This window comes from Rhipicephalus sanguineus, chromosome 11 (genome assembly GCF_013339695.2).
Source record: "Rhipicephalus sanguineus isolate Rsan-2018 chromosome 11, BIME_Rsan_1.4, whole genome shotgun sequence".
Taxonomy (NCBI): domain Eukaryota; kingdom Metazoa; phylum Arthropoda; class Arachnida; order Ixodida; family Ixodidae; genus Rhipicephalus; species Rhipicephalus sanguineus.
Genome location: NC_051186.1, coordinates 55,097,917 through 55,122,738, shown reverse-complemented (window position 1 = coordinate 55,122,738; position 24,822 = coordinate 55,097,917). Strand labels below are relative to the sequence as shown.

The window sequence follows — 24,822 nt, the reverse complement described above, 5'->3', positions numbered from 1 at the left end:
TTACTGAGACCCCGAGGAAATGGATCGTGCGCTTATGGGCTTCCTTGGCAACCAATACAAGTGCACTTGCCAGGAACCCACTACGCTCTAAATCATTGTAATTTTGAGAAGTAGGACAGCAGGCACTGTGCCATTTTTCTTCATTCTACGGAGAGCCGTGGTACCTGCTAAACGCATGTAAGGCATGATGCGAACTTTGTTGATGCTGTGCCTGATGACGGACGAAGAATTATGGCAGAGCACTTTGTAATGGGTTGGAAGCATTCAACAACCTACTCGTTGCGCAATTCGCATTGTGTGATGCCTGGTTACAATATTCGCGTTGGGCGACGTTTGGTGCTTATTTTACTCTTCTACCACGCTATATTGCATATGCTAATGTGGTTCCTAACTTCCTTCCCGACATGAAGCCTGTATAGGACCATTTTGCAAAGCAGTTTCAAGCACCGGCATGGCTCAGAGGTTGAATACTGGGCTCCCACGCAGAGGGCCCAGGTTCGAACCTCGTTCCATCCTGGAATTTTTTTCTTATTTCGTTTTTTTTTCTTATTTCGAGCGATACCGGTTACGGACACCGGCGGCGGCGGCGGACAACTACGGCACCAAAACCGGCCGGTGAAATGATCTCATAACAGCTTCCGCTGTAAAAGAAGGAAAAAACTGACACCATCTCCCGCTAAAGGGGACCATGAGGCGATGCGAAGCAGCGTTTCGGCATGGCGAGCCCGCGTTTCAGAGGGGGGAGAGGGTGAGTGGAGAGGGCAAATGGTGAGGAGGAGAGGGGAATGGGAAATGGGTGGAGAGGGAGAAAAGGGAGAGGAGGTGTGGGGAGAGGGTCTGCGCATGCGCAGTAAGGGTGGTCACGCCGCACACCACCACCACCGGATTGAACTCCGCTATCAGATGCTTCACATCTAAAACGCACTTATACTGCGCGCATGCAAAGTTTTACGGCATACTACTCAACAACGTATTCATCGTTTTGATAAGAACTTAAGGTGCAACTCGAGTGCCGATACAGTAGCGGCTAGATTGTGAGCAATAATAATGATAAAGAAGCTTTCATATCATTTTAGCACGATATTCGCACGATACTTCCCCTCGGCCCTCTATATACAATATATATGATGCCATTTATAATAAACGAGTAAATTGTTTGCAAACTTAGCAAAATGAGCCACCTTAATCGCGCTTAGGTAGCTTCGCAACACTAAATTGTGTGTGTTCAGATACATATATACTGCTGCTGCTGCTTACACGTATACAAATACTTTAAACGATTATTTGTGTATTTGGAATGCAGAGCTTACGAGAAAATTAAGTAAGGCTTTAGAGTTTGTCGTTTCCGGCGTAAGGAAGAGGATTCGTTTTCAACATCACAGAGTCTACGTCTACCTCTAGCGCATAACACATGCACATGCCGTCAGCTTACATGAATTACATGCTAACATTTAGGCAACAACAGCAATAAAAGCTGCCCAAGTTTCAAAAAAGAAAAGAAAAAGAGAAAGATCACTAGCGTGCACTTATTTCCGGACGTATCCGCGCACCGCAAGCGCCTTGTGTAGCGCGTTTCGCATGCTGCCAACGTTTTAGATTACTTTTTAGATCTAATAACGTTGCATGCTGCTGAGCTGCGGCGGGATTCGCAATGGCGGCCGTTGTAGCAGACGACGCGCCTGTCCTCACCCTCAGCGGAGCGCGCGGGCATCAAGGCACCCTAACGCAGCGTTCCAATGACTTTAACCATGGTCCCTCAATAAAAGTATTTTAACGCAGCGCCTCCTCTACTTTATCAATGCCAGCCAGATGCGGCCGATCCAACATAGAGGAGGCGCTGTCTGAGGCAAGGCAAAACATAAATGGCAGAAGACTGTCGTCTTTCGACGACATTTGCAGCGAAGCACGCAGATACGCGGCCAATTTTTTTTCTTGGAGTGCAGCTGCGTTGGGTCCCTCTGATTTCTGGATCCGCCCTTGAGGACCACTACGGCTGTCCTCAAGGGCGTATTCGGGATTTTTCAGAGGGAGGGCAGGGGGAGGGGGGGTCTCAGCTCAAGGGAAGTGTGGGATCGTCTTCTTGATGATACACATTCAAAAACTAAGGGTGGGTCAGGACATCCGTACCCCATCCTCCCTCCACTCTGGATCCGCCAGCGACTGTAATACACGCAGCTTTCACAACGCTGCCCTGTTTTAGTGAGGCAGGGAGACCGCCCATATCTTTCTTCTCCCTGTGTTCCTTTCATTGCGCTCTTCGTGGTGTATAGTATAGTGCTGTGCCGTGGAGTTCGCCCTTGGGGCACCATTTGCCGTCTTCGCCCCACAGTTACCTCTCGGTCGTATATATCTATATCTATATATCACCACCGAGGCCATGCACCGCCTCTCTGTTCCCTTATTTCCCCGTTTTTCTTGTCGCTCCGGAAGTTGCCCTGAATAGGCGTAGAAAAGAATATCTCAGTACCTCTTCCGGTTCCAGCAGTGTGTATAATAGGCCGACCTTACAGCGTCTCTTATTAATCTGCCTCCCTCTTACGCAGCTGCCGCGTCTTCGTATTCTGCCGGCTGCGCCCTTTCTAAAAGAAACTTGGCTCTCGCCGCACATTCCCAGTGCGGCTGTGCCGACTGTGCTGCGTTCATTTTCGCGCAGGTTCTGACTGATAAGAAGGCGACAGCGTTCGACGCACGATTTTACCTCCCCCCCCCCCCCTTTTTTTTTCTCTTGAAGCGGCAAGCCCTCTCCTTTTTCATTGCTTTCTCTTTTTTTTGCCACTTGCGAGTCGTATACATTCAATTTTTCCCATTGGCTAGTGCGGAGCCTCTTGCGGGAAGGCTCTAGCGCGTCATGTGGGCCTCTTTGAGACGTGTGATCGGCGCAAAATTTTCACTTTTTGTACGAGCAAATTATGCTTAGTAATTAGTATGTGTTGCCCTCGCTAGTTTCGTGTCGCCTCGCCTACCGACGTCTCATTTGGCCGCGTGTCTATTTACGCATTCGCCAAAGACGACTGGAAGGCGGAAACCATCTTCTTTCCTTCTCAGTCGATGATCTATGATCATCCGTCATCATGACCCATGATCAGTCGATCATCGATGATGATGATGATGATGATGTCCTCTTCCTGATATGGCGCTCACCCGCACATGGAGGTGGGCCAAGAACCGTGCGGCAGGATGTTTAAGGTAAAGACCTCTCGAGCACGAGGCCTACCCTTTTCTCCCCTCTTCTTTCATTCCTCTTCCACCTCCTTCGCCATGACGCTTCGTCGTGCTTTCCTTATATGTTGCAGAAATTAAGGTATTACCGACTATCAAGCACGGATACTTGCAGCCTTCGGCTAACGGGTAATACAAAAAAAAAAATCTCTGAAAGGCCGTATATATCCGTCTGTTCTCAATAACTGCGTTCGGTTGTTTTTCTTGTCGTGTCGCTTTGACGCGGCCCTCTGTTCTTTTTTTTTTCTTCTAACGCCAGTGATAACTCTGCGAACTTGATACTTCTCGTCGAGGAGGCACGTACACACGTCGGACTGCGAGTTCCGGGAAATGGCCATGGCTTATCGTAATGGGCTCCGCATGCGTGCATGCGTGCGTGGTGGCCGCGCCTAAGTTTTGGCTGAGATTGCAAAGAAATTTGTGTTGTTCGGTGTCGAGAACAGCAGTTACGAAAGAGCGAGCGCTCATGACAAAGGAAGAAAGGGGAAAATAAAGGAAGGAAGGGGAGGAGGAAAAAAGGAGAACGGGGGAAGCGGTGGGGAGGGAAAGAAAATAAGAAAGAAGGAAGTTGGATGGAGAAAGGAAGGAAGGGAAGAGAAGAAACTAGGAAATAGGGAGGAATGAATTAAAGGAAAGCAGGAAGAAAGGAAGAGTAAGGCAAACAAAGGAGCGTGGACAGCAATAACAGTAGTGCGTGAGAAATTTTTTTTTCATGCCCGATGCATTGGCGGGCCGTGCGAAAGCAGTCGAAAACGTGGGACGTGCGAGACGAATAAATGAGTTCTCGAGTCAATGAGAAGTGATACGCTTAGAAAAGAAAAAAAAGGGGGGGGGGGAGGACGGCCATGAGTGTCGGGGTAGTCTGGGAGCTCATTTGGGCATCGCGATCACGTACAAGAGCGTTTCCCTTTTTTTTCTGTGTCTCTCATGGACAGCGGAGCGAATGGCGCTGTCGTTTGGGTGGGCATGCAAGAAAAAGGGGGTACAAACCAAATTACGTCCGTACGTGTCCTCGTGGTCCCTTGATGCTTATTCTCCCGATTTTTTTTTTTTTTTGCGTATGTGAACAACGAACCTTCAGAGCGTCAGCTTCCTATTATATACACCTGATAGGAATGAAAACGACAGTTCTGCGCCCAAAATTTCTGCCCCCAGGGGGGTATGGCATTGTTCACGGATTGAAACGAGACGATGTAGGCTATAGCAACGCACGTCTGCTTTCGTTTCCACCGTCGTATCCGTTCGTGTCATATCGGTATGGATCCCATCTGTGCTATAGTTGGGGATCTTGCATGTTGAGTCGTTGCTGCAGACGTGAGACGCACGGAAGCAGCGTCTTCGTTTCTCCTCATGCAGTGCCCTCGTGTTTTTTTTCTTTTCGTGCATCTATAATGTTTGCCGCAATCACCCGTCGTGTCATATCGGCGTAATTTCGACTCATATGCTTACATCAGAGCCGTTACATTACATTTGGCGGCCAGATTAGTGGCGACAAGACGTGGTTATCTCGAGCAAATTGCGCATACCACTCGTGATACCGAAAGTTTTGATGTCGCATTTCAATGCGTAAGCGCTCTCTTCTCTTTTTTTTTCATTTAATCATGCTTACGTTGAGTTAAAAGATGGTTGTTGTTTCCTCGGTGTGTATAGCGTACACCGTGTGAGCTCGGCCAGCTCGGCGTAGAGCTGGCCTGTGTACGATGTGAGCAGAACTTGAGGATGCACATATTTTAATACGAAATTGTCTCATGCCGAGGTCCACCAAGACTTCACCGACATTATTTCTGTCACGGAAATGACTTCACGGACGTCATTTCCGTCACGGAAATGACGTAGGTAAAATGCACATGAACAGATAACAAAGAAAAACTAGAATAAAGTCTTTTTTTACGCGGATGACCGCCATATTGTCTTCTTTTCAGTCTCACTCCAACTGTCTGCGCGCTAGCATATTCTGTACCAGTAATCAGTGTTCGCCTTCCTCCTCTGCTAACACGTGTCGCGTCGCTTTATGATCTTTTGCAGATCCTGCGCGAACGGGTGCGCAGTTGGGAGTCTCACCACGGCGTCGTTTGGAACAGCCACCCGGGCGCCCTGCTGACGCTGCGGCAGTTCGCGGACACCCTGAGGCCGCTGCCTTTCCATCGACACCGCAACACCGGCGTCGTTTCGGAAGAGCAGCAGCATCCTAGTGGAGGACGCTACACGGCCGTCGTCTACTCCGCCATGCCCAGCACGCAGCCGCTCCAGAGGCTGCTCAAGAGTGTGCTCCACTCCACATGCCTCGACAAGGTCTGTATATCCTTCACAGTGAAGGCTTGGCCAGTGCATACTTATATATATATATAAGGGGACGGGTAGCCGTTAGGGCTAGTTGGTATTGCATGATCGACAAAAGTGTCGATCATGCAGTCGACAAAGACAACAAGTCTCTTGTTGTCGTTTGTTGTGTTTCCGCGCTATAACAGTTGATGTTTGGCCCCCTTTCCAGTCCTACGTCCGGGGATGGAGCCAGGATTTTTTTTTTTTTACGGGGAGGCGGGGGGGGGGGGGGGGGGCTGTTGTGTTACCCACGACGAGCAAGTTCCCTCGGAGGAGTATAGGGAGGGGCGTACCGATTACCTTGGTTCAGCCTTTCAGCGCTCTTGGGGGAAGGGCAAAGGGGAGCCAGGCGAAATTTTTCATGGGGGAGGGATGACGTCAGCCTTTGTACTCCCGTGCCACAGTCCAGGAGGTGGTTCTTCTTTCCTATTAAAAGGTCTATAAGGGAAGCGGCCAATCCCCCCACTGTCGCCGTTGCGGCGAAACTGTTACTTTTTTTTTTTTCGGCGCCGGCTTGTCGGTACGTGTGTGTGTGCTTTGTGTGAATGAGTGCGTTTGGTGGAGGGAGAGGGGGGGGGGGGTAGGGAATAGGATGAAGAGCAGTGCGAATTTCTAGAGTGCACCACGTTTGAAAGAGTCTTCACATACGAACTTGATTGCCGCGACTACACTTTTCCGGCGCGGTTTCCCGCACTGTCATCGGCGCTCAAATGGGTCGTCGTGCGACCACTGATTCCCAAAGTTTACTACGCTGTACTATATCGAAGGTCATCAGCGTCCGCAAATCTCGATTCGGAGACCAAGCTGCGCGTGCCTCGAACATTCTTTCGATGACTGACCACGACGACGGTGGTTTTTTTTGCAGCGCGAAAGAAACGGCGGCAGTGCACCGATTACTTTCGTCGTCAGAAGTCGCTGCACTCGAATCAGGGGTTGCGCCGTTGTCCCTGGAGAAGACTGGTGGCTGTCCGCCACCATCGTAAAGCTATTTTCATTTTCTTTTCTTCCTCTACCGCTTATTATTGTTATTTTCTCGAGCAAACATCTCGATAGGAAAAAAGAGAGAGGGGGGTAGAGAGTGAATCCCGAATAGTTCGGTGCAGCATTGCGCCAACCACGAGGCTTGCTCTATATGGCACAGCCTTGCACCTTGCAGTCATATGGTCGCGCACTTTACGATCATGGTGATGAAACTATTAATGGTGGACACGTGATCACAAATGAAGTCATCCCTGACGTCACATGATGACGCCATTGCATGACATCAGAGGTTTTTGCTTGTCCGGTATTTCGGTGTACGCAAAGGGGTTTCGGAATACGGGTTACTGCACGATGGTATCGACATCTTGTGACGCTTAGTGCAATCACCATTATAGACACGTTTGCTTGTCTGTTTGTTTTCTCCTAGTGTCCGCGGGGAAAGAAGTTTGAAAGGGCAACTCATTCGGTATTAGGCCGCTGCCGAGAATTTGCGCCAGCAGAAAAGTAAAATGCACCAGGTTTCTGCAATAACAATTCTGTACATTGACTGAGAATAATAACAGTACATCCACTGAGAAGAAAAAAATATGCAGTGGCCTTCGAGTCTCCTTAGGCGACTTCATAAAGGACCCTGTGAATGTTTATCACTTTAATGTACTAGTTCTCCCACCGCTCCCTAGAGAGCACTAGGGGTCTTTGCCCACATACAGCGACACGAAGAAATCTAGGAGGCAAAGGTTGTTGCTGGGCTAGTCGGTACATGCTTCCTGAAATACAGTAAGCATGTACCGTCTTTTTCTGTTCTGTCTCGAGTGGTTATCGTCTTTTTTTTTTTTTTTTTGCGTTTCAGTGAGGCGAGGGCGGAAGGGGCAGGCGCGAGCTACTGAGTCTGACTCGTTATCACGTTATTTCCACAGCACAGTCGGAAGCGGAGCGGCGGTTGTATCGCCAGTAGTGCAGGTCGTAGCAGTCAAGCAAAAAAGCGAGCCGACATGGCTGCGATCACTTCGTGCGCGCCGTCTCCGCGCGCCTGATGTTCAATGCCGATATGTAAGGTTTGGATGTGAGTTGAAGCGAGGAGAGTATCACGATGGCTTGCTCGGTTCCGTGTTTGCTTTGCCCCGCCACGGTGGTCTAGTGGTTATGGCGCTCGACTGCTGACCCGAAGGTCGCGTGATCGAATCCCGGCCGCGGCGGCTGCATTTTCGATGGAGGCGAAAATGTTTGAGGCCCGTGTGGTTCCAGGTGGTCGAAATTTCCCAGGTGGTCCCAGGTGGTCGAAATTTCCGGAGCCCTCCGCTACGGCGTCTCTCATAATCATATCGTGGTTTTGGGACGTTAAACCTCAGATATTATTATTATTATCCGTGTTTGCTTTGGTTACAGCGTTCTAGAAGGTTTCTTCTAGTCCACGATACTTTGGTTACGCCAGCAATGTGGCTAAGGCTTAGCCAGTAACCGGCGTCGAGGTCGACGTCTTCGCGTTTTTCCGTGCGCGGTTGTGACGCTGGAAGCTCGTTAACTTAATTGATGAGTCGAATGTTTACTTCGTCTATGGAGCCGATAGATGTACGAACCTTACTTTGCGTATTTGCATAATTCTCATGCTACCGCCACCAATGCTTCGACTTTCGGAGCAAACTGCGAGTTAGATTTCGGTGGTGGCGGCGCCGGCATAGTTTGCGAAAAGCAGGGCGCCGGCGAGTGAGCAGTAATGGGGGGTGTACACAAATGCTCCTGACTATCTTTTTTTTTCTTATCCCTCACATTGCGACCATTTAATTGCTCGATCTGTCGCTTTGACGCAGTTTTTCAGTAGCTTGCTTCGAGTTTCGGTTGGATTTGTAACAGTTGAATGGCGAGCGGTGAGTTCACATTCTAGCGGAAATCAATAGGAATTCGATCGCCTTGGGTTTGTCCGGGACGTGTGCAGTAGAGAAGAGATAATCTGATTTCAGATCCCGAAAACATCCTGCATCGGACGTTCGCTAACTGCTCTCACGTGTTCTTTTATTTCGCTTTTTTTTAAATATTTTTCTCAACGTTTTCCCGCTTTATTTGCCTTACGATGAATAGGATAATATGGGCGTGGGTTTTTCGAAACACTGGGAGACTCGACCGAGAAAGAAAAAAAAAATAAATAAACAAAGGCGCGCCGTTTAAGCGCCCGCGCTCATGCTGATTTCTATCGAGGCCTTGACGTTCCCCTTGGTGTTCTGTGTGTAAGAAGATTAGCGTTCTGCGCGAGCTGACATTAGTGCAGTGCATTGATTGGTGAATTGCTGACAATCACATTATGTAGAAGCAGTGCGTTCAACGGGCTGTTTCCACACGATGTACGCAAACCAACTAAGAACTCTTGTACCCTACGCATAGGCGTGCGAACTGGGCCCTCTCCCCCGTCCCTCCCCTCTCTTTATCTGTCCTAATCATCTAAGGGGGCGCCTATAGTTTGCCCCATACCTTTAAACAATGACGCGATAGGTCTGATTGAGTAAAGTCGTACGGCCATCGTACTTCTCCAATCATCTGCAGAAGGGAGTGAACGCTGTGGTGAAACTTGCCCCCCCCCCCCCCCCCCTTCCATCTAGCCCGCCTAATGGAGAACCTTGATAACGCCTATGATGGCCATGCATGTTTTTGCCAATAATGGCGGCTGGGGAATTAAGAAGACAGGAGAGGCCCCACCCAGATGACCAAAGCGCGGCAGCCGATCGCCTCCGCGACTAAAGAAATAGTCCCGCTCATGCATACACTTGTCCATGTTCTCCGAAGGCGGGGTCGCCGGCTCTCCGGCTCATGACGTCACACAGGAGTGCTAGCCCATTGGTGCAGGCTCGTGTGCGTCCGCCTTTGACGAGGAAATGCCGCGGACTTCTAAAAGTTGTATCCGACTTTATAGGAACTGTATACTTAATTCCTACAACTTTACCCCCGGAAAGCCGGGGACAGGCCGTTGTGAGAAGTACGTCAATCTTCACTTGCACTTTTCCATCCGCTGCGCAGCTTGTTTTCTTTCGGACCCCGCCAACGGAGTTGCGGTGCGGGGGGGGGGGGGGTGCGGGCGGTGAAACTTGGCTCTCCCTAATGGAGAACCATGTGCACGCCTATGCATGTAGGCAGCTCCAACTTCCTTTCTTTGTCCGCATCCAACCAATTCAACTAGATTGAGCTAGAATACTTTCTAGAATACTGTAGAAAAGAACTGTGTTAACGTCTTGAATTGGGCTGGTTGGTCTTCGTCTTCGTCCTGTTCTAGCGCTGTTTCTTCGTTCAAGTAACTGTAGAAAACCTTCTAGAACACTATAATTCAACCAATTCAACTGCCTGAGCGCGCGCGATGGGTTTCGGTGCCGCCATATTGGGCTGTTAACCTTGCCGTTTTGCACCTTTAAACAAATAAACGAACAGTGCTACGGTTGACTTATACACACGGTAACAGTTGGGTTGGTGCATTCGACGTTTCTTGACCTCATCAATTCACGTCGCGAAATACAAAAATAAGAAAACATTTGTTTAACAGCCCAAGTTGGCAGGCGCGCACATGTCTTACGTGAAATAGTCCGTGGCTTAGTCGCGGCACTCCTTGCGCAAGCTGATGCTGCACTGTTTTAGCGAGCGGGATCCGCTAGCGGATGGAGAAGGCGGCTGGCGGCAGCCGCGGTCGCTATCCCCGAGCTTTCGCGAAGGAGGGAAATCGGCGGCATTTCCTCGTCCGTCTTAATTTCCGGTATCTGCTCCTGGAAAGGAGTCCCGCTGGCCTGTCGTCGTCTGCTCACTTTTAGGCCGCTCTCCGCCACTTTCCCGGACGGCCCTGCAGTCTAGACAGCGGTATTTGGCAACCCCGCCTGGTCCGCGAGTCTCTCGATCTGAACCCGCGAGCGAGCATCCAAGACATCCAAGAGGTCTCCTAGCTATCCCGCAAACTTCTTTTTTTTTTTTCTCTCGTTCTTTGGCAGGCGGCAGCTCCCTCTTGGTTAGAGCGAGCGTTAGTGCTAGCCACCAACGTTCGCCCCCTGAGTTTGAATAGCGGTGCCGGCCGGCGACCGTGGGTGCGTTGCGAAACAGTCGTCGTTGCGAAAACATGGTGTCTGCAGCGCTTTGCCTTTCTTTCTTTAAGGCGAAAGCCTTAGATGCCTCGCCAAACGCGAAAGTTGACCCTCGGCGGCAGTAGCGTAGCCATAAATTTCTTTCGGTGGGGGGGGGGGGGGGAGGGGATTCAACCATAATTTATGTATATTCGTGCGTGTATGTGTTTTCACAACATGATTAAGAGTGCATATCAGCACAAACGACGGGACAGAAGAGAGACAGAGCGCTATCAGCGTTCTGCGTCCCCTCTTGTCGTTTGTGCTGACATGCACATGAAAGATTGAAAATTTTCGAAGGTTTCGGACCCCTTCCCCCTCCTGGTTAAGCCAGGGACAGGCGGCGTCGGCGTGAACACGATTGATGTAAAAGATCATCATCACGCGATGACGGCACCATGGCGTAACTAACTGATAGGTAAAATTTGTGACGACGTCACTATGACGACGCATAACGTGACGTAACATGGCGTCATCACGTGACATCGTCGTTTGGTGGGCCGATCCTGGAAGCAGTGCAGAACCATGTATAGATGCAGAAAGCTTTTGAAGGGGTTGTTTAATTGAAGGCGGGGGTTGGTTGGGGGGGGAGGGGATAGTGCATCAACTGAGAAAAAAAATTTGGCTGTCGCATTTGAGTCTTCTTGCATAGGGACCCTGTGATCTTTTAACACGTTTGCGTTCACAAAACTATCATCATCATGCCGGCGCGCGCTCTCTTCGTCCTCTTCTTCTTTGCTACCCGAACGCGTGCGCACAGTGCGCGCTCTCCCGTTGCTCCGATTTTTCCGTCGTGAAATGCAGCAACTCGGATGAGTGACAGAACGAGTGCAGAGAGAGAGAGAGAAAGAACTAGACAGAGAGAGAAAGAGATAGAAAGAAATACAGAGACAGAAAGAGATAAGAGCGAACGAGAAATAGGGAGATAGAGGAAGAAAAGAAAAAAGATAGAAAGAGAGAGAAAGAAGTAGATATACCAAGAAAGAAAGAAATAGAAGAGACAAAAAAGAGATAGAAAAACACAGAGAGAACGAGAAAAATAAAGAGAAACAATGGAGGCCAGCCCAGCTCCACTGTTTACTCCAACCTTGCACCACTAGTGCAAGCTGCGCCAATTTCTTTTCTTTGTTTTCTTTTTTTCTTTCGCATTTTTCAGGCTTTTTGTGCGCTTAGGCCCCGATGGCACATACCAGAGACCAAATGCTGTGCGAGAAAAACTCAACCAGAGCCACTTTGAAAACTATAGGAATAAGCCTGCAATAAAGCCCCAGAAGTTTTTAAAAGGGAAGATCTGAGAAAGAGTGTAATTTCCTTGCCTTGAATCTGTCGGTCAGACAGGATTGACCAGTGGCTATTTCCACGCCGCTGTCTTGGGCTTTCACCTTGCTGGTATGAATGTGCGCATTATACAGTTTGACCACTCAAGCTTTGGCTCCACACAATTCTAATTCCTGCAGTTTTCTGCAGTTAAGTGCCCCTTGGTCTTACTACTGCCCCCTTCCTTTCCACTAAAGGCCCCTATTATGGCTTCTTTCATTTAACTGCATTTCAGATGAAAGCTGTGATCATGTGCCTGGTTTCATCAGTGCACCCTTGCCTACTGATCACCATTAACATCATTCATTTGTGCATGAAACATTATATTTGTAGCATTAAAAAAGTTTTAAAATGTTCAGGCCTTAGGAAGTCTGACGAGTAGTGTCTTAGCTTACTTTTGCTTTGATGTTGAGAATAAATAACGAGCTTCCTTTAGCCACTGCTATTGTCCCTGCTTCTTACAGTGAAGGCTCTGTCATTACTCTGTCTATACCAGCCTAAAGCTTTCACCTGACCCAGAGAAGTTGTTCACATGATGTGCGGACAGTCATGTCCATATCACATTCAAAGTTGTATATAGACGATTGTACATGAGACACATGGACTCCTCCACCTTGCGCTGTAAATTAATCTATTCTTATTTTTGCATGTCGCGACGTAAATTAATATGGTGGTGAAATGTCGAATGCACCAACCCAGCCATTTTCATGCGTATGCGTCTAATAGCACTGTTCGTTAAGTTAAAGATACAAAAAGGCAAGGCTACAGCCCAATATGGTATCACTGAAACCCATCTTAAAGATACAAAAAGGCAAGGCTACAGCCCAATATGGTATCACTGAAACCCATCCGTAAAATAGTCGCTATGGGCATCCAAGAAAGGCAGAAGTTCAGGGGAACAGGAAGCTTGAAGAAATGAACTTCAAGGCTGCAACCTTGAAGTTGCAGCCTTGAAGAAGACAAGACCGCTCATTACAATGTTGACTCCAGCGACACCTCGTGTTCACGAATTTTTCATCTTTATGGGTGTGTCGTGTTGCTCATGCATTTGAAGATCCCGCAGTGGGAGCATGAGCATGTGAATGACCGGTAGTCTTGTCCTTGGTGTTCCCTGTTGCAGGTGCTGGTCGTGTGGGGCGGAGAGTCACCGGCCCCTGTGGTGGCCAAACTTCTTCAGGGCGCGGGCTTTTCCCCGGCCACTAGCAGAGTCCCCGTGCACGTGGTGGTCCCACCGCAGAGGTCCATTAGCGCCCGCTTTGCACCCCACCCCCTCATCACCACCGACGCTGTTCTTGCGCTGGATGAGGATGTCATGCTCACCGCTGAAGAAGTGAGAAACATACTACTTATCCGTCGCTCGTTGAACCCACTGTGGAAGAAGTTGCGATGAGCAATTGCTGTATCTATACTCGGTTGCAAGCTGAGAAAAAATGTAAGCTCTGCCCACAGTATCATGGCGCACCTGCCCTTAACTTGTGAAAGACAGTCATGCTAACTGGTTTCCAATAGAACCGAAAGTACTTTTTCTTGGCTGATGTAAATACGATGCATCTTGAAAGTTAGAGGTTCTTCATTACTACTTGAAACAGTGCATTTGGCTGAGTAGCGATGTCAGAATACCTGACGAAATTTAGCAGGACGTTTGAGTTTCCAACCTAAAACCAGCGACACAAACGGGGGTTTGTATGGGAAAGTCAACTATTTGAAACGCTGAAAAAGTGCTTGACGTCATGAAAATGAGTAAGTGCTATTGGATGGTGCGTTTATGCAAATTTTCCATGGGAGGGACAGCGATGGCTATGGGTGGGGCTGACATTTTTCCTTAGGTTGTAAACGACTATAGAGGAATGAGTAGTGCCGAAAAGTTTACAAGAAGACAGGAGACAAGTACATCACGTACTAAGTGTGTCTAGCGTGTAGTAAAGTATGCAATGTTCTTGTCACCCCTCTTCTCATAAACTTTGCAGCACTGCTTATTCCACTAAGAGGTCCGAAGTAGCCGCAATGCATAGCTCGATCTTCTGCTGTAGGTAAATGAGATTAGACCTCGATGTGTCCGTCAAGTTTAACCAAAAGAACTACTGCATTGTAGTTTATTTTTATTTATTGTATAATAAAAACAGCATCCAGCACCTCCACCAAAAATATAATAAAAACACTGGGCCAGGAGCGTCCGAACAGGGGCCGCAAGAGCTGTACAGGCGCAGGCAGTGTTGCAGCAAACACAGGCTGGGCAGCTCCGGCTCGTGCCTCGAGCAGAGCTGGCGATGTGGCTGCAGCGCTGGGCATACCTGTTCGCTACAATTGAAACATTTTGTATATCTTTTTTTTTTTCTGAATATGAAGCCTTATTTGAATTCTCAAGGTAGTCGCAAGAATGCTTATGCACTAAAGAGTCGAGCGACTATGTTGCTTTCTGTTCTAATGTTGCTTCAACCTATGACAAGGACTTGAAGCCATCACAATCGTTTTACGAGAATTATATGCCTTGCTGTTTGCAGATGGACTTTGGGTTCCGGGTGTGGCAGTCATTTCCGGAGCGCATCGTGGGCTACCCAGCTCGCTCACACTACTGGGACGACGCCAAGTCTGCCTGGGGCTACAGCTCTAAGTGGACCAACGAGTACTCCATGGTGCTCACGGGGGCCGCCTTTTACCACAGGTACTTTAGCACGCAATTTATGTCACACCCGCAGCACATTCACATTTCTATATCTCACAAATTTAAATACACGAAAGTCTACATCTCCCTTCTTTGAACCAAGGGTTTCGTGCGCCCAATGAAAATATTTCAAAGTTGCGCGCTACCTATTTGTACAACCAAGGCTCCGCTGTATCCCGCTTCAACTGCACGTCCCTCTTCGAGATGCAGTCAATCAATTAATCAATCAATTTATTGACATAAGACATTAATACACTTACAAAGTAAATGTAATACAGAAGGAGGTTCCAAAGTAAAAATTGTCAGGAGGACCTCGTGTAAGTACTTGTGTGAAAATGCAATGTTAGATTGTATGAAAATGTAGTCAAACCATGATACGGTGAAACCTTGGCAGTACAGTATAGCAGTCAAATCCAGTGATAAAATATGTTCACTATATCAGATGTTAGTTAAAAGCATACGATCTTGTCTTTATAGCTCTTATAATAAGTGTTATCAAGCTTTTGAGTAGCCTCCAGGTTCCTTCCGCGACCAATAAAGGAATGGGCATTGTATGCTACAGTGTCATCAGAAGACGGACAGAATGGGTCAGGGAACAAACAGGGGTGGCGGATATCCCAGTTGACATCAAGCGAAGGAAATGGGCCTAGGCTGGCCACTTAATGCCTAGTACAGACAACTGGTGGACAGTAAAAGCAACCGAATGGTTACCAAGTGATGGGAAACGCAGTCGAGGAAGGCGTTGAGTTATGTGGAGTGACGAAATTAAGACGTTCCCAGGGATAAAATGGAATCAGCTTGCACAGGATGGTGTAAACTTAAGATTTTTGGGGAGTCCTTCGTCCTGCGGTGGACGTAAACAGGCTGAGAATGATTAACGACTACATACCCTGCACTCCGGCATTGTCTCGGTCCAGGTACTACCACGAGATGTACACCTCGTGGCTGCCAGAGAGCCTGAGGCAGACGGTGGACGCCGCCCACAACTGCGAGGACATCCTCATGAACTTTCTCGTGAGCCAGGTGACCCGGCTGCCACCCATCAAGGTGACTCAGCGCAAGCAGTACCGCGACACGGGCCAAGGTTATCCGTCGCCGTGGAATGATCCCGACCACTTTGTGCAGCGACAGGCGTGCATCAACGCTTTCGCCACCTACTGGGGACACATGCCGCTGGTGCGCTCGTCGCTCCGCCTGGACCCCGTGCTGTTCCGTGACCCTGTGTCAAACCTGCGTAAGCGGTACCGCCGCATCGATCGCGTCGTCGGCGCCGGCCGCAGCTGAGAACGAAGCCGTCCCCCCTTTCAACGCCGAGGACCTTTTTTTGGTGTGCCCGACGTCGTGGATGACCGCCGCGGTTGTGGAAGAAGACTCGAGTCACGTCGTCGTGCAGCGGCGTAAGGAATGACACTCAACGTCGCATCAACTAGTTCAGATTGTTTTGTTGTTATTCCCTTCATCATAGGTGTCATAAATGTTCATCGCCATTGGTCATAGGAACAGTGGGGTGCTTCTAGTCCACATTAGCCTTTTCTGTAATTCACTAACTGTGTGCTTTGCTGTATTCCGGTTTGTTAGTGAAATCACCTAGGAGACTCAAGTTCAAGTTTTTTGCAGCACTGTCGATCCGTATTGTCGTACTTTGCAACCGCGCCAATGGGGAACTGGTCTGCCAGATGTTCTGGCTGTCATCGCAGCATCTGCAGCAGGCATTTTCCTTGAAAGTTTTTCTCTTTTTTTTTCTGAAGCAGCGCGTTTTGCAATGCTGAGGCTTTGTACCATCCGTCGCAAATGTTTCCGGGCCAAACGCTCACAACCGAATTCAACTCTGATTGATCTTGAAGCCTCATGGCAACTCTACGTTGGCTGGTGTCATAGGAGCCACAGAAGCCAAGGACTTTTGGGGGATCACCATCATTTTTGTGAGGTTACACGTGACTTGCCACTAGATGCATTGACGTACATCCACATACGCGTTGCTGTACGTGGATGTCGTCGGCTGTATACTTACATTGTGCCATGCCTGTGCTGAGTCATGCAAAACTTCACGAAAGTAATCGCATACCCAAAAGTATTCACTCTAAAATAGTTTGAGGCCTTCCCAGTATCAGCAACTACAGTTTAACAACCACTGCGCATTATTTCCGGTCTGCTCACGAGTTGTTTTTGACTGGGAACTTTTGCGACGAATAGTATGCCAAGCGTCTGTTCTATGCCACGTTTTGATGTTTCCTTTTGTTTGGTCTCGTTTTTCCTTCACCAAGAAATCGGAGATGCGCATTGAAATTGCATCGACGAGCCTGTCAATCTACAGGGCAGTGAGGTCTTTGTTGCATTTATTCGCCTACTGAATGGCATATTCTTTTTAAGCTAGCGTGAACAGTTTTGCTTTTCCTTATATGATGGTTGAGACACTGTATTTTCTCTTTCATTGCTTCTTTTGTAGAGATTACTTGATAATTTGCAATCACATTGATGCAGACTTTCTTTAAAATACATTATCCAGATGGCGCTTCTTAGCAGCTTTCGCATTGCACCTTGAGTGACATTTGGAAGTACTGCATTGGCTTTCGTCAAGTCTCTCTCTCTTTTTTTTTTTTTTTTTTGCTTCTCTTGTGATATGCACTCACATGTTTACTTAATATAATTTACCACACAGGGTTATCCTTTGTCCCACTCTCATATTGCAAATGCAGCTTTACGTTTTTTTTGGTAACAAGCATTATTCTGAGCTTAGTTTGATTTTGCACTTGCATGTTCATTTGTACTATGTACACGTGCCCTCGTAGATTGGTCGACGATGCTTTTTACACCCTCGGCACTCACATGTGTGCCAGAACAACCGACTTCGACTCAGGCATAGAGCGTGGTTGGTACGTGTGATCTCTTAATACTGCTCATGCTTCAAATGCTCCTCGATGGTCAATCTCTCGCTGCGTTGAACAACGAAGCTACATAAAAATTTTTTACTGGCTGGCTCCAAGAAGACCACTGCAATAAAAACTGTCGCCACCATGCTTTCAGTTTTTAAAACTGCTTTTCTTCACAGATTACTTTACAGCATATGGTATTGTTGCTGTCCTGAGCATCACTTTTTACGCATCGATTGAAAAGTATTTTGGGCCATTGGCACCCGCTGTCATAAAAGTTTGAGTCGCCTATCTCTCCCCCCATCCCCATTCTGATTTTCTGATCTCGCTTCCGAAGTGAGTGCATCAGATTTTACCCTAAATTTCATTGGCTTACAATGAAAAAAGAAGAGGCCCACCTTAACTTATCTCTTTCATAGATATTAATTATTGTTTTAACATCACTAGAATTAAATATTGCTAGCCTATGTTCAATATGAATCTGAAATTGGAGGAGTCAGTTAGAAGGATGGAATGTCTTGATTAAAAAATGGGTCCAGGTAAAAAATGGAACCCAGTGGAGCAGAGTTTTTGTTGCAGTGGTCTCTCCAAGTGTTCTTTGTTCATTCTTTTTCACTTTCAGCAAGTACTACGTTAATCTAGGTCATCTGCGTAGCAGTTGATGTGCATGTCGCGTGTAGCTCCGCAACGGGAACGATTTCATCCGGAGGGCTCTTATTCTCGAGCACTCGTACGCATCTTGACACGCTCTATATTTAACCGCATCAGTGCCAGCCCAAATGCTGTACTTGCATAGTCCTTGAATTCCTTTTTTTTTTGTGCCAACAACGAACTCAGATTTAGCGTTTGCTTCGCTTGCTTGCCATATATTGCAATTCCTATTAAGTTTTGTCCTTGATGAGAGTGTTATTTGCTACGTATACGTTTGTTTTTTGCAGCTTGCTCTTTACAGCTTGTGTTTACGGATGCCTGCAGTCATATGGGGTGGTGATGCGGGCATCGTTCCTACTTCTTCGCAAAAATGGTTGGACCCTGCATTGTTCCAACCTGTTTCACAACCTTTCTCACTCGGCGCGATTGCGCGTTGCTGTCGACTCGTCTACTTAATCTTCATCGTACGGAGGCACGCGCCTTAAAGAAGGCTTACTCTATTACGATTTCATCAGTAACAGTAGCAGCAGCCAATCATACTCTAGCGGTCCCTCGAACGCCCTCGTAAACCTCCGTCACGGTTTTTACAGAATGGCACAGAGCCATGCGTGGAAGCAATACAAAGTCTTGTCTTTCGCTCCGTCACTAGATGCGCTGGCTTTTGTAGGAGTCACAGGTAAAGTGCAACGCGTGACACCTTTCCTCGGCGCGTACCGATCACTAAGGCAACGTACTAAGACCAGTCCAATGTGGACTCGGTACTACACTCTGGCACTAAGCTACCTGTAAATGCATTTGCCCTCCACTGAATTCATAATGGCCGACACAAAAAAGCCAGCAAATTGTGGACATGGAGCCGACCAGCAGAGTGGCATTCGGGAGCATTCAGTGCAAACAAAAGTCTTTCGGATAGTCATAATTTCGGCTCCATAACATACCAGTGCATTACACGTAGGTGCATCCTAGCTTGAAACGGTGCCTTAAAAACATCCCCAGGCAACCAATTTCACTTTTCATCTAAGGTCTGGGTATGTAGTACTCCTTGTTTTTTTGTCGCCTATTCCAAGCAATCAGCAAGTTACGGGAACACATGGACACTCCATCATTGATGTCAAGCTTTGGGCCTGTCCACCATTGACTCGGTCAACCATTGACTCGGAAGTGTTCAGTGAGAAGCCGCACCCCATGTTGTAAAGGCAGAACCTGTACAGTTAGCTATTCGAAGCATGGCCATTAAAGTGTATAGGCCAGAGCTCTAGATTGAGTTTGTTGGAAGAATATCGGGATGAAGCAGCCATTCGCATTGGAATGTTTCTTTTTCATCTCTGTGTATCACAGTTGGCAGTGTGTGATGGTTCTGACGACTTTACTTTGACGTCCTTTAGGCGACAAATACTTGACAAATAATGCAATAACTGCAGGTAAGCGAGAAATGGCACTGCATTATGTAGGGAGGAATGTGTCTTTCTGTGGCATTCACATGTGCAGACTATACTTACCTGCCGAGTACTCTTGTTTTAAGCCAGGTAGCCGGCAGTGAACTTAATCCTTTTCGCGTCTTGCAGAGGCACCGTTGCTTTGAGTCGTTAACAGGCTAGTCGAAGACTTATTTATTTAACCAAAGTTGTGCCGAAACACAAGCGATTAGTTTAAATTAGTGCATGTCTTCATTACGTCTTCACGAAATACAGCTATATGTAACATCCATCACTAGAACAACTGAGGATTATGTGGGAACTCGTTTTTACACTTTCTGGCGGTCTTTCTTGAGCTATATAAAGGTTTAAAAATGGGGGGGGGGGGGGGGGGGGGGGGGGGGCAGATTGCTCCCGTCCACACCAGGCCAATCTCACGACAATCTGTTGTCTGCCTATGTCAATTCAAAGGCTGCTCTTCGAGCCACGTCATCGAGTTGCAGCGTTTTCTTTGGCCAGGTGGCTTGCCCCGTGAACCGTGATTTGTTGCTGCTTTTTCTACTACCCTGTGAAGCGTACTCCGTGCTCACATTTCTAACTCTATTTGGGTGGCCAGAAGTTTCTCGAAAGGCACCCAGGAAAACAGGCAAGCGCAATCAGCATAAGTACCAGTCTATCCCCTATACGGTATGAGTGCAGTGTCGTGAGGTTTTTTCGTCTATACATCACTGTATCTTCCACTTGAGAAGGAAATGTTTCCATTTTGGAACCTTTGACGAAAAGGTTGTCAGCTTTCGACTTCGTTTCTATGAGCCCCGAAACCAGCACTACGTAGTGATCAAAACGGGCGAGTGTGAATTGAAGAGTGCTATGTTCACTTATGCTCTTACTCGTTCCAGTGCTCTTGAACTGGATGGTTTCTTTTCTTCCTTCTTGGCTTGGGCGTTGACTGCTTACTCCCCTCTCTTCATATACTGTAACTGTTTTTCTTGTGTTTCTACTGCCTACTGGACTTATACTGTTTAGAGACAATCTAAGGAAACACCTTGGGCTTTCAGCACCCGTGGTCTCGTGCAATGCGAGGCGGGTGCCCCCTGCAAATATTTACAAGTGCAGATACCGAGTAGCCATTTGTAGTTGCAATTGCGTGCTGTAGTTTCCTCTCGCGAAAAATATTCACCGCAGCCCCTACTTTGTTTTTCTTTTTCCCCTTCCACAGTGGCTTTCGTGAGCGTCAGAACTTGCGTGAAACACCTGCGAAACCTAGTACGTTGAAATGGTTTCTCAAAGTTGCTTTGCACTTTAGCTGTGAGCAATAACATTGTTGTAAAGAACATAATTTATGGATGATCAACTGTGTGCCTCATTGATGGAGGTATCTGAACATTGCATGTTCTTTTGACTCTTTTTCCTTGCACTTTTTAAAATTTGTAACTGTTGTTGACAGTGTTTTTTCTTGTCTCTCAGTCTTTTTTTTTTTTTTACCAAGCCTTTAAACGTACGCGTTACCATTTTAAATTAGTGATGTAGTCTATTCCTGTAAGTTATTTGAAGAGATGACTTTGCAGTTTTCGAGAGTTGTTTTAGGTATGTTCATTGTTATTTTGTGATGAACAAAGCTAAAAAAACATTTATATTTCTCTCTCCATCTTTCTTTCCCCCCCTTCTGGAGAGTGAAGGATGTGGATGAAAGTATTGGGATTATGGCTCGAGTAGATGTGTGACTGCTGTGTTGCCGTCACCGGGAAAGAGTGCTTGAATAGGAGTTACGTTGTACACTACTGTGAAGTAATTTATCTCCTCAGAGTTTGTAGAATGTGTACGATGAACACGTAGCAGCACCATTTGCACATGAGTGAACAAATGAAGTGATGCTGCTCTAAACATGTATATTTCCTTTTTTTTTTTCAAATAAAATATACTGCAGCAGCGAGTGTGTCTCATTTACTGATTGCCTGCTGGTCTTACGTTATATATGTGTTTGTCATAGATCAACAACAGTAAATGTCTTACGTATGTAAAGCGAAGGTGTAGTGCAGGCTTTCTTTAAAGGGACACTAAAGAGAAAAGCGATTCTTATCATGTAAATAAATTACTATTTTACGATACCTACAGCACCACTCTTAACGACGAGAAGACGCTCGGTAAGTGAGAAAAAGTACAAAAAGAAAATGCGGGTGGTGACGCCACACTGAAGTTTCCGCACCAGTCGCCCTGACGTCATAGATTTTGACAGCGCCTACTAGTACCTACGTAGTTCCTAATTGGTAAAAATGAAGTAAATCGTCCTCTGTGAGAGCCAGAGACTTAACATACCAAGTTTCAGGAAATTTCGTTGAGCTAATGTGGCCAAAATACGAAAAAAAAAACACCTTGAGATCCGTGTTGTCACCGTCGGAGATTTCAGCGGGAAATTAAAAAGTGAAACCTTTTGCTGATTTGATCATATGCTAATAACCATACGGTGGTGAAATTAATGACACTATAGAGTTTTCATAGTAAAATTTATCAGTCTAAACTAACTTATTGTTTCACTTTAGTGTCCCGTTAAGATGAGCCTGATCTTATTGCTAATCCGATTCTTGACACGAAAGTCTTTCTTGGCTAGGTTGGCAAAAGCGCGCACCCACCTTGCGCCCGCAAAATCCGTGCCCGGAAGGCACGTGACCTCTCCCACCGGAACTGACGTCGGCGCCAACAACTGCCGCAGCAACCTCCTGCAGCCGCTGTGGCGTGGGTGAAGGGAATCCTCGCGGCAGAAGGGGAGGCGCCCCGACTCGAACGGGAAAGGAAAAGCGACTGTAAGCACGCCGACGTCACGTGGTCACCGACATAAAATCAACGAAGGGAGCGCCCCCTGTCCGCCGTATGAGTTGGTCTTCAACAAAACTGGGTAACACCGTTTTGCAGCACCCCTCCGTAACCTAGCTAGCGAAAAGAAATGCTTCGTGTTTTTATCTCGTAAGAATATATGGATCTTCTGCAACTTTTTCTTTCAGATGATGAAGGACGCATATTAATAACGGTCAGGCAGCTCTTGCATCCATTTATAGTTTACTTTTCTTAGCTATTAACACAGTGTTGTACTTGTTTTCGATTGTTACATTTATATGAGAGCAAAGGAAAACAACCGGCCGCATTTCACTGGGTCGTTGAGCGTATGTATAACGATGACAAGGTGGCAATGACTATAGTGGTACACAATTAATGGCAATGACACTTTTGACTGACATCTGAGACAGTAATTAGCTGTTCTTGTAAGAGGAATACCGAAAATGACTGCAGCAGTGGAAATAACCATGCTTCACTTGCCGAAAGGGTCTGATCTGTGTCTGCGAAAATAACTGGTACTGTTATTTTATAACAACGTCATTAGGATCAAATTTCTCTGTTTCTCAGGACACTTATTTTTGTATTGCATGCGCCTGCACGTTGGTTTACAATTCTGCATGTGTTCCATGTGGTCACAACCACGATTCGACGATCACCAGCAAACATCTATTAAAAGACACTGAAGCCAAAGAAGTTGTTGCAGAAGTGACTCATTTTGTCAAAGGGAATTAAATTTTACTTTGTCTGGATTCAGTCACATAATACAGTGAAACCTCGGTGATAAGATCACAGCTCATGCGAAATTCGGGGTGATACGAATTTTTCGTCGAAAAATTCGTATCACCCCGAATTTCGCATGAGCTGTGATCTTATCACCGAGGTTTCACTGTATTATGTGACTGAATCCAGACAAAGTAAAATTTAATTCCCTTTGACAAAATGAGTCACTTCTGGTCCCGGCCAATGCCCATTGGGCTGCAGTGTAATGGAGTACGGTTGTTGCGAACGGATTTTCACCCACCAACGTTTGATACGAACGTACGCTACCGCCCATATACGAAGAGGTTCTGTCCGCGCTGTTGCGGAAGACGCGCCGAACATCGTCAGAATCACGGTGTAAGAAAAACACTTTTCTTACAGTCAGAATAAACCTTCAGAGACGCTTCACGGCCTCCGAGATTGTGTGCGCGAATCATTGAGGCCCTTATGTGCCTCCATGTGCTTCGCGTTTTGATTACAGAGGACATTAGCGCCATACTTTTCTTTTTCTAGCGCGTCGACGCGGGCTGCTCTCGTTGTACTGTGTTTACACGTGCCTGCCTCGTGCATCAGACCTCCTATGAAAGATAGACGACGACCGAAAGAAGGCGAGGACAGTGTTGGTGAAGGAGTCAGGCCTCACAACGTCAGCATGCGCGACCGTTGAGGTCGCACTTGTGCGGGCACGGCCTTAAATCTCCCAAAAAACATCCCCAACATCTCCGCGATAACAAAATCATAATACAGGGCCGTGATTCCGTAATTTTGTGGCCTTGATCCATCACGTCAAAGCGCTTCTTTTGTTACTTTCGCTGCTCTACTCCGGTATCATGCAAAAAAACATACTAAAATTTGGAAGGGACTACTGCTGTCGCGGGTCACAACGCACATGGTTCATTAGAGTCTTTTAGCAAGTTCCGGAAATACGGTACGCAAATACGGTAAGGCAGTACGGTAGCGTTCCTCCTTTCCCGCTGGTTGTGCTTAAGCCGCAAAACGACCGGGAAAGGGGGAGCGCTATACTTTACCGTATTCCCATAACGTGTTTCCGTAACTTGTTAAAAGACTCTATTAACTAAATACACGCGTACGGGCCGTATATTTACGAGTGCTGGTATGATTGCCGACATCCAAAAACTTAACTGACAATCATGGTTCTTCCTGACGTTGCGTGGCCCTGAAAAACAATAAATTAAAATGTACGCCAGCCTTCTTTTGTCGCATGCTAATTTTCCATGCTTTCTGGTGATACGAATTTCGGATGCTACGAATATTTTTGGTGGTCCCGTGAGATTCGTATCACCGAGGTTTCACTACGTAACTGTAATATGAACACATACCAAGACCATCAGTACGGTACCTTGAACAGTACCGGCCTTAGGTCCCACATGAACAATTCGCAATAAATAGAAAACGCTTTTTGAAAAATGATAGTTTAGCTGTACGAACAAACTATAGCCGCTTCTTCGATAAATCGGCATTAGCTTAAATCACGCTCAACGAAGGATGACAAAGGCGTTTTAAATTGCGCGCCTCTCTGTTTACAGTTTGTCGACCGCAGCGCCACGCAGTATTTAGCTACCTTATCGAGCAAAATGACAGACCTGGTTGTTGTGTGCCGTTTGTGGCGCCGCGAAAGGCGAAAACACTCGGCATAAAGAAAAATTTGCCGGCACTGCCAAGGCGATCTACCCCATCTCTTCTAC

General features: G+C 47.1%; 2 protein-coding genes across 2 annotated transcripts in view; both read left to right on the top strand.

Moving 5' to 3' along the window:
* The window catches only part of LOC119375605 (2-oxoadipate dehydrogenase complex component E1), a 305,767-nt gene extending 293,592 nt beyond the window's left edge, over window positions 1–12,175 (top strand). Inside the window, exon 23 of the transcript XR_007414377.1 lies at window positions 12,163–12,175. The gene's annotated coding sequence lies outside the window, so the exon portion shown is untranslated. The remainder of the gene's footprint in view (window positions 1–12,162) is intronic.
* Window positions 1–21,454, top strand: part of LOC119374094 (exostosin-1) — a 170,853-nt gene extending 149,399 nt beyond the window's left edge. The window contains exons 3-6 of the mRNA XM_037644158.2: window positions 5,245–5,511; window positions 13,048–13,257; window positions 14,429–14,589; window positions 15,507–21,454. Coding sequence (XP_037500086.1) covers window positions 5,245–5,511; window positions 13,048–13,257; window positions 14,429–14,589; window positions 15,507–15,873 — 1,005 coding nt within the window. The 3' untranslated portion in view covers window positions 15,874–21,454. The remainder of the gene's footprint in view (window positions 1–5,244; window positions 5,512–13,047; window positions 13,258–14,428; window positions 14,590–15,506) is intronic.
* Window positions 21,455–24,822: the final 3,368 nt, after the last annotated feature.